At 39.0% G+C, this 15,028-nt stretch overlaps 1 protein-coding gene across 18 annotated transcripts in view; it reads right to left on the bottom strand.

Moving 5' to 3' along the window:
• MAST2 (microtubule associated serine/threonine kinase 2) overlaps window positions 1-15,028 on the bottom strand; it is a 213,261-nt gene that overhangs the window by 48,096 nt on the left and 150,137 nt on the right. For 14 of the 18 annotated variants that reach the window (XM_057430684.1, XM_057430689.1, XM_057430679.1 and 11 more), the window contains 4 exons: window positions 14,114-14,189; window positions 11,633-11,653; window positions 9,052-9,130; window positions 5,203-5,357 (listed from right to left, as the gene is read on the bottom strand). In XM_057430684.1, coding sequence (XP_057286667.1) covers window positions 5,203-5,357; window positions 9,052-9,130; window positions 11,633-11,653; window positions 14,114-14,189 — 331 coding nt within the window. The remainder of the gene's footprint in view (window positions 1-5,202; window positions 5,358-9,051; window positions 9,131-11,632; window positions 11,654-14,113; window positions 14,190-15,028) is intronic. The other 4 variants (XM_057430681.1, XM_057430690.1, XM_057430680.1 and 1 more) reach the window with 3 other exon arrangements.

The following is a 15,028-nucleotide window of genomic DNA, read 5'->3' as shown; positions in this document are numbered from 1 at the left end:
AGTGCTTCATACAGACCACAACTAGACCCTGAGGCCTAATCCTGTTTCTGGAAAGGACAATGACCAAAGGAGAACTGAATTCAGCAGAGCAGGATCTACAGGATCTGCTGAAGTCCGAGTTGATGCAACATGCACAGTAATAGTGAAATGCAGTTTCCCACAGAATTACAGCAACCTATACAATGAAGGAAACCATGTAGAAAATTAAATGTAACTTTGGATTATTTTTCAGTCTTTATTTAAAGGTTCCCTCTGCCTGCATAATCATAACCAAGGAGCACAGAAGTCCACACTGAGCAGTTATTCTAGTGCTGCTAGAAAAAGGGGGATCTGAGGCAGGCAAACAGTGAAAGAGAAAACAGGCTTTCTCATCAAGCACTTTGAAAAGAAATTTCTGAGTTTTAACATACTTTTTGATTTCTTTAATTCATTTTTACAAGCATGAGCTTCGGATACATTTAATCTGCAGACAAACACTATTTGTGATTGGTTTTGTATCAGGGAACTGTTTTCCAGGTCAGCTCTTCTCTATAATAGGAGTAACATTCTTATGAATGTTGATCCTAGTGACAAGCTAAGCAGGGGATTTTCTAAATATCTGTATATATAAATAATAAATTAGCAAACAATAAAGAGGTAAGTACACATGGGTTAAAACTTAAACAGGGGAAGTTTAGATTGGATATAAGGAGGAACTCTTTTACTGTGAGGGTGGTGAGGCACTGGAATGGGTTGCCCAAGGAAGCTGTGAATGCTCCAGCCCTGGCAGTGTTCAAGGCCAGGCTGGAGCGAGCCTTGGGTGAGATGGTTTAGTGTGAGGTGTCCCTGCCCACGGCAGGGGGGCTGGAACTGGATGATCCTGAGGTCCTTTCCAACCCTAACTATTCTGTGATTCTATGACAACATTACGGGAAGGGGAATACATTTCAATCACAGCCTCTTTGAAAGTAAGGACCAATGAGTTTGTCCTACAGACTAGGGGCTGCAACTAGCTCTTTCCAATACTTCAGGGTTTTTTATGCATGCCAGCAGAGACCGAAGCTGCTTTAGACACGAAACACTAGAAAGTTAAGCTCATAAGCAGTACACAGCATAACTAAGAATATCCAGTTTTCCAATTAACAGAAAACCATAAAGACAGTGAGTGAAACCAGAAAGGAACAAATTTGCAAGCTATCACTTTGAAGAACTTTTTAAAATCAAGTCCATAGAACTCATTGTCTTGAAAGAGAAATCTGAGACCATCGTTATCTGTAATGTAGTTAGAAAGTAGTTCCGTAAGCAACAGATGCCTTATGCTTCAGAATATAAAACTATTCTCCTCTGGCAAACCCATAGCTGGGTGAATCCCTGTTCTGCAGGGAGCACTGCCTGCTTCTCTGCAGCTTGTGGCAGACAGCACCTTCCAAAACCAGCAGCGTGAAGGGATGAAACCACCAAGGTTCCTCAAGCAGTTAAAGCTGATGCTTAAGCGCAGTGAGGTGAGAGAGCTCCACAACCTGCAGGATCAGATTTTAAGATAAAAATGGACTATGGGGGCCACTGGCATGGCCCCACACACCTTCTTCCCATCTTGGGTATCTTTTTGTCAGATGCCCATTTTGGCAACAGGTATTTTCTGAGGATTGTCTCTGTATATTAATGGCAGGATCTAGTATGTCAAAAGTCAGGTTGGAAGACTGCATTTAAAAAGCACTATCCAGCAAAGAGATGAAGGAGCATATTTGATTAAGGATGATCTCATCTATTTCAACTACATAAAAATTCACTGCTACGATCTTCAACCCTTTTCTCCCTAGACAACATTATGCTGAAACAGAAAAAGAGATCAAGAAAAACGGGCAGATTGGTGGGCTGAGTGACTGCACAAAGGCAGCTCCTGAAGAAGTTGTTATTAGTTAACTCTACTTTTATCTCTGACATTCTCCATGCATTCCCATGTGTTAGCAAAATGTCAAGTAAAGAGAACTGGGAAAAGATGGAGGGCAGCATCTCTCAACTTAAAAAAACGAGTAATGATGCAAAGTTTGGTGCAAGAATCCACCCTCCATGCATTTCACTCCTGGAAGAAAAGATCTTTTCCAGGGTAAGCCCAAGACTGTTTTAATGAAGTGAATGTAGTCTGAGCATCTCTATTGCTCAATAACTTGGAGGAATTGAAGGCTGCAAAACACACACACAGAAAAAAGAGGTCAAGAGCTTATATTTAGGAACTACATCTGCAGGTAATAAAGAAACACTCTCTTCCACTGAAGACACCTTGTAAGCACCAAAACAGGTGGGTCACACAGAAATATGTTCTTTTGTTTAGCATATAAGTACTGGATCTACTGGAGATGGATGAAAGAACAGTCTTCTGGCTTTAGGAACTAGGCTTCAAAAGCATGTCACACTTCTGGATTCCAGTGCTGGTCTCAGGCTACCTCCTTATCCCTGTGTAAGAGAGCAGCTGGAAAAGAACCAGTGCCACTTCTTTGGTGTAGAATTTAGAGTATCTTCAGGCCTCACTGGCAGACACCTCACCAATGGAGGTGCTATCAACTTGTCACCAGTGCTATCTTCCACAACTGCACGCTTTGTTACTTTTTCCATCCACTTTGACCATTAAAACTGCTCTGTATGAACAGAACATTTGCAGCTAGGTACAAGAAAATGGTAAATTTCTAGTCAAAGTAGATTTTGTCAGGAGTTACATCTAGGCAATACTCTCCTCTATCCAGAAGCAGAAAAGGATCATCTGATACTTCTGAAAAGGAGACTCTCAAAAATAGTAGTCCAAGCATTTGACAGTGGCATCTCAAAATACCAGTTCCCCTCTATAAAGAGAGATGTAAGTTTGCAGTCATAAAGGATGAAAAATGAATACATGTTAACAGTCAGTCATAAATATCAGACCATCTTTTAAATTACAAAGCTATGACTACCAATTAAGAAGAACATCTGATGTATTTTGTTCATCTGCTTCCCATTACAGCAGATCAAATTAGCCCATTAAACGCTTATGGAAATACTACATTTTTAGAAAATTCCTGCTTAACTTTGAACTAATTAACAGCTCAGATTTTATTTTTTCATTTTTGAAGTAAGTAAAAATATCCTCTCACCGAGTGAGCCAACTTTATCGTGTGGGCAAACACAAAAGCAATCTGTGCAGTGAATAAGGTCTGGTTTTCACATATTTCAGTACTTGTTTGTTTACAAGGACACACAACCCTCTGTCAAAAAGGGTATTTACTCCTGCAAACACTGCTCCAATTGGTCACATTGACGTACCGATTTCCCCTTGATGTGCAAGGGCCAGCATGAATGCTTGGGAGTGGCAAGGGTGCTTTAGAGCCACACAGTGCCACAGTGCTAGCAATAAGCAAAATGAAAAACAAATCAGGCACAGTAAGTTTAAAAAAATTAAACTACTTCATTCTAATCTCTGGCATACTAATAAGGCTGGCCATTATCACACTGAAAACCAGAGAGCTACAGAAAGCATTCAAGAGAGGAGGGAGATTAATCATAGATGTATGACACACTGAATTAATCTAGTCTCGTCACAAATTATAAACCTACTATATGACAACTCTGCTTTTAAATTGGCTCACAAAGGTAAAATTCCAGCAAGCTGCTAATCCATATTAAAAAGGAAAAAATTAAAATCGGGCTCTTCATTTTATTGTTTATATCATTCTTGCATTAACAAGGGTGTCTCATGCTTCATTATGGCGACAGTAAAATGTCTGTGTTAGAAAGGACTATAATTACTTTAGTGAAGTGCTGTCTACCTACACTAGCTGTCTTATCTATAAGGAATTAGTACTACTGCAGTTACGCTACTCAGCAATAGCATTAAAGAGTGCAGCAGGTCTGAAGTAGGACTATTGTTCAAAGAGACTTAGTACAAATCATATGACTAGTCTTAGGACATGGCAATTCGCAGAGATCACAGGCTAAGTGTGCTACTACCTATAGTACTTACCTATTCCTGTAGATTACTGTGTAACTACACTTAGTAGATCCATATGCAATTACCATGCAGCCTGCACTGAAGTTTAGAACACACAAATAATTACAAATAATCATGAAAGGTTAGCTCTGCCATGACACAATACTCACCATGGAGGTTTTTTGTTATCTTGGCCTGTTTCACACCCTATCACAAACCCTGGCCTAGGTCCTGAGCTGGGCACACTGATTCAGTATTTCCAGCTGACAGTTTCTGAATCCTGCCCACTAATTTAAAGGTGATATCCACCTCTGACACCCTCAGATGAGAACAAGGCAGACCTCACCTCCTTGTCCCCTACTTGTATAAATCCTTTTTCTTTCACAAGATGCTGTGTCTAGAGGTACACACTTCTACACTTTCACTCACTTGGTCCCCCACTAAACGCATAGCAAAGCTTAAGGCTTTTGCCATGATACGAAATGTTTGTTGATTTATTCCACAAATTTGTTGAGGCTTGCAAGAAAGATTGCCCAGAGAGGTTGTAGAATCTCTGTCCTTGGAGATATTCAACAGCCATCTGGACATGGTCCTGGGCAATCTGCTTAAGCAGGGGCTTGGACAAGATGACCTCCAGAGATCCTTTCCAACCTCAGTCATTCTGTAATACTGTGAAAGATGAGGTTCTAGCTGCTTCTGGTTTTAAGTACGGAAAAATCAGCTGCACAAGGAAATAACCCCTGGAAAGCTATTGTTGAATAACCAGCTCTCCAAAGCAACCATAAAAATTATTCAACTGCTAATGCAGGAGAAATGTTTTCAGCACTATTACAAAATTCCTCTTGGGTGCAATTCAATTTAAGGTTTTGACTTGACCTACTCTAGTTTTCACAACCCTTCAGAAGCACTGCTGGAAAAGTTATTAACAGTGACTGTAACCACTTCCTTACACTCACGCAGCAAAATTCTGAGATGAAACTTCACTAAAGGAAATCTACCCTGTAGATTTAGCCCGAGACGCTTGTGGATCATGTTTTCATAGAGTTATTGTGAAGATACAAAAGCAGACACTGCTAACCATTTTGCAACCCAAACCCTCAGCATCAAATGTACAAAATTTATACCCTTTCTGATTAGGTGACTTACATGTTTCAAAACTATGCAACAAAACTACAATGACTTTTCTCAGATCTGAAAGCACACACACAGAAATGCAACACATGCATCCAATATCTTAAACATTCAACAAACAACCTGAAGCTCACCTGAGACTGCGAGACCGAGGCCTCAAGGCTGGAGAATGGCGCCCTTCCTCATCAGTGATGCTCTCAGTGCTGAAATGCTTTGTCAGGAAATGAAGTTCATCTGCCGTGGGCTGAAAGGGCAGCTGGTGCAGCTTCTCCTGAGATGAGCATGATGACTGAGTACAGAAAAAAATACAGAAAAGAAATGCACTAAACGCATGCATAGGGGTCAGCTAATGAATGGAAGAGGAACGGATTCTGCAGGACACTGCACACTCCAGCGGAAAAGAAAGCTATTTATCAGACCAGGTGCCTCTTTTTATTGTTCTCATTAGGCTAATCCAATCCTTCCATATAATGACAGAGCTGGTGAGATCAGGAAAACTTTTGAGAGAAGGCTAGGGAACCATTGCATCTGATTCTGGAACTGTTACATCTGATCATGAAAGTAATTTACTATGAGGAGAAAGAAAGGAAGGTACATGAGTACCAGTGCTACTCTGGAAAAGCCAAGGAGGTTCCTGGAGTGGTGAGCAACTTTCTTTCCTTTTCCCTCATGCTCTCTTAGCTCAGGAGTTTCACTGGCATGCAGAATGCTATGGAGCTGTGTAGACATGAGAGTTTTTGCTGATTATTGGCTCTCATTGGGAACTGCTATTGTAAACAGTCAGGATTTTATTTCTCCCTTCCTTTACCTATCAGGCTTCTTCTCTAACAATAAAGACAGTAACAAAATGTAGATAGCTGACTTTGCAGAGTTGTAGAATTAACAGACTCTCTCGTTAAAGAGTTAGCTTATTCATCTTTAAATATGACACATCCTGTGATAACAATACAACATGAAATTGCTTTAATCCTTGGAACCTCAAGAAACCTGAGATTAACATCAAACGTTGGATGTTTCAGGGGAAAAAGCTGTAGGTCAACTAGCAAATGCCTTTTTTTCTTGTGTGATTTTTCAATGCCCCTTTCCATTTTACAGAAGTAAGATAATACATTATGTAAGGACAAATTAAAAATCACCCTTAAAAGCGGGGGGGGGGGGGGGGGGGGGAAGAAAAAGTGCTGAATTGCTACAATGACCCTCCCTCAAACTGGAAAGGACTGTATCCTAGCACCAGAAGTATTGGTACCAGGTAATTATACATTATATAAAATGTATGGCAAGCTTTAACTTTTCTAGCGTGCTTCACTAGACTTATTTGCTGTTGATGGCTTTTGGAAACGAAAGCTAAGACGTATGGCCAAGCAATGAAAGCCAGATGCTGACAAGGCTTTTCACTGAGTCCTGCATGTCTGTAATACTGATAGCAAAGAGGAAATACTCTGAAATCACCTAAATCAGGTACATTCAAATTTATCAAGGTAACAGCTACACTTGAAATGAATTAAAACTAAGCAGATTGCTGCAGATCCTGAAGAATTCCAGCCAGGATTGAGACGGACATCTGAATGTGAGAACTTACAAACCTGAAGACCATATTCTTTAATAAAAATGTAACTGGATTGGCTCCAGATCCCAGATCTACTCCCTCTGCACTGCACAGAGTTTTTTACAGAAAAGAACTCCCCTGAAAGCCTTGGGATATGCATGAGCTCCCCAGGTGTGGCTGGAACTGGAAGCTGCCACTTCATAAGTTTTTCTTCAGGCAGGTCTCGGTGCAGGGATCATGTTGGGAAGTCATCTCCAGCACAGTGTCCACACAGTGATGATTATATGGCATGTGTATCAGCTTACACTGGCCTAATCCACACTGAAGCCAAGATGAAGAGGCTGAGTATCTGACAGCCCCTTTGCTCACAGCTATCCTGCTGTGCACACTGCTTATGTCAACAGAGCAGGAACTACTAAAGACAGAGTGTTACAAACCTGCATTAGCAGGTACTCAAGTTCTGGCATTACAAATACGCATCTTAGTCAAAACAAATTTAAGCTAAACCTACCACATTAAGGGAAGTTAGCACATTAGAAAACACTGGCATTAGAAAAAAATCAAAACTGACAGTCTAGAGAAAGCATTAAAAACTTTATCTCTTTCAACAGCAAAATTCATGGGAAAGCAGTGCTAGTCAACTCATGGGTGACCAAACAAAATCCTCCCTCTACTTTCTCTCCTTAAAGGCAATCAGATCACAAAGTCCGTAATTCCAGAGTATAACTAAAGAAAGCCCCAAAGATAAAGACCTGAAGATAGAGATGATGAGAAATGGACCTTCTTCTGCCAAGGGCTTCTCTAGCAATCTTAAGGCATACAATCTTCCAATAAAAAAGTGTGACAGCAAAGTGAAACCTTTCTGAAGTATTGATTTTTAAGTAATTACACCCCTGTATTCAATACTTGCAGCAGACTAATACGAACATCCTCAAGTGTCTTAATTACAGATGCAGAATTAGCCAACTCTTCTCCAGTAAAAAAATTTAAGCTAATATTGTAGTAGCTTATATGTTACTCTCCATCTAGAAAATGGATAGAAGATGAGATGTAACTGTATACTGGCCCATTCAACTGACTGTTCTACATTTACCTAACTTGAAAGAAGGTCTTCTCCCGCTTTTTCAGTGTTGGTTTGATGATACGTATCTGGTCTTCATGATGTGTATGACAAGGATAAAAGTGTATTTTTTAAGTGTCATCCCTCATTTGGACGGAAAAAATAAAGCAGAATCTACAGATTTCCACAGCCTTCTCCTACGGGAGACTGAATGCTTTTTTTGGTGCCTTCTAACAGGACCAATAAAAAAAAGCCCCAAACAAATCCAAAACCATCAAAACCCCAATGTCTTGAAGGACAAAAGATAACGAATTGTGGAAACTGTGCAAGCTAGAGTCTGGGCAAATGTATCTGAACATACGAAGCTATAGAGGTGAGAGTAACACTGCAAAATCAAACCTTAATCATACCAATTTATACTAACACGAAACTTTAGACCACAATTTCTTCTCTTGCTATCTAGACTGAATTTAATACTTGCCTCCTAAGGAACTGCGAAGATAAATTTGTGTTTGAGAGGCACTAGAAACTTTATAGATTAAGTTAATAGAACAGACCATTGTTCTCACAGGAAGAACAATGATACTGCATTCAGTGTAAGATTTGCATAACGTATTGTATTGAGTCCTAATTAATGCAGGTATTGCAATTAGAAGCATATTCTAAATATAAAGCTAGATGATCAGTAGAAATGTTATGGAAAGAGGCAGTGATACGTGACCACACAGTTGAAGACACTCACCATAACACACATACAAAAGAGCGTTTCATGAAGACTGTTCAGGCAGCCCTAACAGTTCCAATGTTTCTATACCTGCCTTTCCAATGTTGTTACGTGGATAACCACAACATCTAGTACATACAAACTAAAGAATAAAAGTCATTGTATGAAGTATCTGGAGAGTTATAAGGGTTAAGCTTTTTTATGAGGAGGTTCAAATTCTTGCAGCTGAATAGCAGAGGTTTATTATCAGCTGGTCTTTCTGCTAGCCTGATAGCAGTGGTTTTCATACTAAGAACCTGAAAGCAGACAAGAATTTCATTTCCCAGTTACAAAAAAAGCTGAGAGCTGGCTACTAATTATTTACTATCTCTTAAGAGTCCTGCCACTTCAGAGATATTGTGCCTCTCAACTGATCAGTCGAGCCAAGTGCTGCACTGGGATTTCACCAATGCTAAAGGCAAAGTGCAAGATGGTAGGAGCTGGGAAATGGAGGAAAAAGCAGAAGAACTAATAATTAAAATAATTTTTAAAATAATTAGTATATTAAATAATGTTAGCAACAAAATGAAGATATTTTAGTAAAGACTCAGAAACTGATTTGTTAGGGTGTATTTGTACAAACTGAACTGCTTGGAAAAGTTTGTGTCACTTACTGAAACTGTTGAACTGGGGGTGTTTGTTCCATATCCAGATGAAGGAAGGGAGGCCAAGGACCAGCGGCGTCCATCCGTTCTGGAGAAAAGAAGTAAGGGAAATTACTGTCAGAGATATATTGTGGCTCCATCTTGGGGGAAATTAACATTTTCCAACTCCAAATCTCTTGACCTCACATTTTTATTAAAGTCTCAAGTTATTCAGATAAATCAAGTGCCCCATTTACAATGACCTTTGTGACAAACCAGCTAGGGCAAGTTTTTAAAAGCAAAAGTAAGTGACCTTAGAAAGGATAAAGCAAATGGGCATCAGATTCCTGCATTAAGTAGATGATTTGTAAATGTTAGTAGTTGTGCAAAAACTGGGGTTTCTAAACCAGACAAATGAAGTCAAAACATTTCAAACTTATTTGAAAAAGACAGTCATGCTTAACACAATTAAAGTTTAAAATTGAGGGGGGGGGGAAGTCAAATTAGATCAAGAATCAACTGAAAGTGGATTCATTTGTTTAGTTAGTCAGAAGGCATCCTGCCTAGCACACCTGACACAGCTGGTGGATTAAATCCACTACAGCAGACCTGAACAGTGCCACGGTGTCGTCTCAAAACACAGAAGAGAGAGAAATCAAAGACATCTCACCTAGGGTCTCTTTCTCCTCCAGCCAATATAACACTAATAGTTACTTCCCTATGGCAGCCAAAGAAACATGATGCTCAGGGAAAACAGCCAGAACATCCCAGAGATACTGCAGAAAAGGCCTTGTTCTACCAATGTCAAAACTGAGGAACTACACAACTGCTTTGAGAAGAATCAGTAACGACCTCTCCAAAACCCTCTTCTCCCCTCAAAACCTGCTTTGGTGAGGATGGAAACTGAACTACATTCAGCTCAGTCTCACAGCTCTTTTCCTGCCTCTGATTTCATTTCAGTCTTGCACACATTTTGTGTCCTATAATGGACAAACGTGTCCTGTGGCACAATGGGATGGATGTTAAAGACGTCTCTTCCTCACATCTGTTTCCATTGGCTTGTTATTGTTATTAAAACAGATCATCTTCACTTTATGACCAGTTGCTGATAAATCAGAACAGTTCCTCATTTTAGCTTTGGAACGATTTGGTTTTTTTTTTGGTGCATGTGGATACAGTACATTTGCAAGTGCCTTATGAATAGGATGTTTGGTACAGGTCTGAAATAGTGCTTAGTGCTTATTAAAAACTCAACTGTTACCATCCTCACAGCAATATTTCTCATCCCACTATCCACACCCATTGAACCTCATCCTCAGAAGTAAGTCCAGTGCACATCCAGACATAAATGCCTGTTTCTGTTTTTTACAGATCTAGTTCCTTTTACTTTCAGGCACCGATACACAGCACTCCTCTTTGCCATCTGTCTGAGAATAGGAGGGAAATAAACTCACTGTTTTACATCACTGAAAGAATTTCATGTCAAAGGAGTTTTTAAAAAGACTCATGCTTCATGCATTTCAAAGAAGATAATCAAGCTGTAACACAGATTCCTACCGCATGCGTATGTTACATCTAAACCCCATTTAGCCACAGGTGGTTTTCTTTGGCAAGACAATAACATGTAAAAGAATAATCTCAAACAAATCCAAGAGAAATGAAATTCTTTTCTTGACCCTGAAAACTAACAAATACCAGCATCACAGTCACTGCGTGATGCGGTCAGTGAGTCAATGCCGAACTTCAGTGATCTTCATTGAGCTTCTTGAAACATACATTTAGGTCAGTTGGGACCCTCAATCCCAAAGCAAGACAGCATGTTACTGTCTCAAACAAGTCACCGAATTTTTGCAAAAGGAAAGCCTAATCCCTTTCTTACTGACTTGCCTAAATTGTGGGCTGAAATTACATCAGAACTTTCATTTTGACATGGTTTAAAGAAAAAAGAAATCTTTCTGTTAGAAAATTAGAGGATACCTCTTCATGCTTCGGCTATTTTCTGCTGATGCAATCTAGGCAAGCAATGTGCTAAGCAGTCAGGACAAGGCATATCAGCTCTAGTCTAGCAGAAAGAAGGGGAATAAGAGCAGAAATCTTCCAAATCAAAGGCAACGGGAAAAAGGCTACAAGGAAATTCCTCCTTCATTTATGCAAAGCATTTCAAAGTTACTGCAGTGTTTTGGTAATAAACATATTTTTAGGGAGACCTTGTGCAATGCTGCTGCAAGAAAAGATACTTGGAAAGACTTTTTAGGTCTTCAATTTTATTTATCATACTCCCTCTGCTAATAAAATAAAAACATGTGAACAACAAATCTGGCCTCTAAAATGGCATTTTAATTAGTTAATTAAGGAGGTATTTTTTATGGCAGCTAAATGCTATTTAATGAACAGTAGATCAATTTCAAAACAAGAAGGTGCTAGAAGAATAACACATCTTCTCTAGAGCACTACCTGTTTATCATTTTAAGGCTGTTTTGATTACCACAGAGTAGAAACTGAATGCCTAAATGGGGTTATTACAGCACAAACTCGTTAGGGACAGGGGCTCAGCTGCACAGAAGCATAGTTCATACACACACACAAGCAGCAGCAATACAATACACATTACCTGTCTGCTCTGTGTCCGTGGCTGTATGGAAGAAATTGTACAATGACAGTGAGAGAGAGAGAAATAAAAGATACACGTGATTTCTGAAAGAAACCTCATCTTCTGTTACTGCTATTCTACTAAGACCAGTTCTAGTGAATATGGACAGAATTAACCACATATTTCTGTATTCAAACAGGAGGATTCCTCATCATGCTAACTTTGTGGCTATGACACAGTCACTGAAAGGGTGTCTAGCACGGGATTTCATCAAACTATGGACAATCTTGCAGTATACTCTAGTGAAACTGGCTTCACAATGAGTCTTCCAAATGCTTTTTCTACTCTGTCCTAAGAATCAACTCATCCCAGGGCTATAATGAAAGAATTAAATTCACAAATGATGTTGAAACTAGGTAATAAATAAAGAAATTATACAAAATCTAAAATGCAGAAAATCATCAACAAATCATTTCTGTGCTGGCAACAGGAGGAAATCAGGTATGAACCACCTCTTTAAACCCACCCAACACTGATCAGTGTACAGTGAAATATCCATTTGTCTGTGGCAACAGAGCACCAACATTGCAATTATTTAATACCATCATATAGAAGTTATTCTGATACCACTATGCGATAACCTAATAAATACATATCAGTATTGCTGGCATAGCTATTCAGGATGTAATGCCAGTAGAAAATAGAAGCAAGCTTCTAAAACGAGCTGTGCTTAAGTGTTCTTTTCAGTGACAGAAAACTTAGAGAGCAACATGCATACTGTAAAATGAACCACAGTATCTGATGGAACAGACTTAAACTTTATTCACCTATTTCTTTCAAAAAACAGATGTAAAAGGTGGAGAAGTGTGAAAGGGCATCCTTCAGGGTTTTAGTATTAAAACCTTTATTGGCTGCTTGAAATTTTGAAAAGCAAAGATACTGAAACATCAATTTGAAACAGGATGTTGAAAAATTATGTTAAGTTTTGACAATGGTTTCAGCTACAACTTTCCTCTTGTGTTCCAGGGTCCAGAACTCCAGATACTGTGAAAACTGATAAAAACTCAGTTGATTTTAACAGAGATTTAAATACACCCAGACCAAGCACAGATGGGTGCAGTGAGTCCATTTGAATTGTTTTATGAGCAGGTAAAACACTGATTTTTCCCTCTGAAGCAACAGGAAAATACATGTCCTGTCTGTCATATTTTACATGTGTGAAGCGTGAGTTTTCTTATTTTTTCACAGCTTTTTCTTATGTAAGACCTGAAGACCAAAGTCTACTTCAAACAGTATTCAAGGACACCAGGTCTTCTAGCAGATCACCACAATGGAGAAATGCTCCGGGATTTACCTGCTGTTCAGATAAAGCATGTACCTTATTTCATCAAATCCTAACTCTTTATTCTCCTTTGAAGTCTTGAGACCTACCATTTTTCTAACTACTCCTCAAGCTAAATCTGTCATTTTTGGAAAGCCCGCTTCCCCTCTGGATTATCACATATTTCCCATTCTCAGATCATTTTAACACAGATTGGGGTTTTTTTCCTGTAGAGGCAGAGGTTAGCAAATCCAGAATATTTTCCCTACACATTACTAACAACCCTGCTACTATGCCCAAACCACTTGGGATCTCTCTTTTTTCCTGTTCATTATTTCTCCACAAAAAAAAATCTAACTTTCTGTATCATTATCCATTTCTCCCTACCTGCTGGGATACAACATTCAACACACCATTTGTCTGCTTTTCCCAGCTGCCCCTATTCTTTCTATCTCATTCCTTACACTAAATTCATCACTGTAGTATCAGCTTTCTTTCCATCAGTTTGATATACAGCGTGACCAGCATTTGTCTAGCATTCGCTCCAGGATAGATGATAGCTTCACATTCAGATCTCTCAATGCTGCTGCTCTTCTAGACACTCTTGCAGACTTAGAATTTCAATTACCAGCTATTTTTCTCCTTAGAGCAATAATGTACTCTTGACACCAGTGCCCAAGCCAGTAGGGAAAACTATAAAGTTACTACCACTTGGAAGACAGCAAATGAAGGCACACACAATTGTGCATGCCTAAATTTAGGTACGTTTACGTCTTTGTGCTGACATAGCAGAGATCAGTATATTCTGAATACACCTCAGTTATTCAGTAAGAGCATCATCCAGGACTACAACTAAAATAAGATAATCCCAGTCATAACTGTGTTTAATGTCATTATGACTAAACAATTTGTCATCTCACATGCCCTATATGTCATCCTTCTGGGAGAAGGTTGTCTCGTCCCTAGGGAATACTGACTACTTAATTTACTTCTATCTTTTTCTATGTCTGAAAAGCACTGAACACATTCTGGGTGCTGCCACGATCTAAACCAAAAACCATAAAATAAAATTGGAAACAGAGAAAGTAAAACACAATCAAAAAACTTCCAACCCATAGGCCATTTCTAACTAAAAGTATATAGACTATTTGCCAGTCCAAAGAGAATAGATCCTGCCTTACCTTCGGGCAGGAACAAAGGAAAAGTGAGCAGGTGCATTTGGAGAGAAGTTCCTGGGACTGTCCAAAGGGCTGCTACCTGTTTGAGAAAGTGGGAAACAAAAACAAAACACCCAAAACCCATTTAATTCACACTCGCAACAAATGGAGTAAATTTTCACTGTGCAGAAAGACTACGAACTGCAAGCTGTGACAGATAACTGAAAACATGGAGCTCTGAGTCTGTGATCATTTGAGTATTAGTTTGTCATAGAACTGTTCTGATATGGATGTATCAGTATTTTCCTTCCTTTTAAGATAATCTCAGGTGTACATTTTCTTTCTTACTTTCAGATGAGTAATCTACCACTCAAACACAATACAGTCTTCTAATACTTTGCAGTAATTTCTATATACAAGCTTTTCCTGGCATTTCTCAATGAAAAACCTGAGTTAGAAATGTCATCGATGACAGTTTGGGGACTAATAAATACTAACAAAGTATCTGTTCACAATGTTATGTAAAGGCTGAATGCAAAATTCACTGAGGGGAAAAAAAAAAGACATACCAAAGAACTGCACATAATAATAGAAGGACTAGACACAGGTAAGATGTGATCAGGCTATAATGTATCAGCATTCACCTTAACTACCACTTTCCTGAAACAATACTTCTATCATGAAAATGAAAGTTTCAGTGAATTCATTCAGCAAGGATAAAATAACACTTGGTTTTCTCTTGGCAGAAGTGTTTTCTCTGGGCTCTGTCATATGATGTGTAAGCATATGGTTGGTAAGTGGCATATTGCAATGTATTTTATTGTGAAGTAAAAAGCAACCATTTCACAGAAAGCCATTCTGAAAGCCAGACTCATTTACAGACTAACTGCAGAAACCTTTGAAATTTATGGATGAATTAGAAGCTTCATGTCAGTGAGT

This window comes from Pezoporus wallicus, unplaced genomic scaffold (genome assembly GCF_028554395.1).
Source record: "Pezoporus wallicus isolate ANWC-B61680 ecotype Strahan unplaced genomic scaffold, APGP_CSIRO_Pwel_v1 contig_10084, whole genome shotgun sequence".
In the NCBI taxonomy this organism is placed as follows: domain Eukaryota; kingdom Metazoa; phylum Chordata; class Aves; order Psittaciformes; family Psittacidae; genus Pezoporus; species Pezoporus wallicus.
This window is presented reverse-complemented; position numbering and strand designations above follow the sequence as displayed.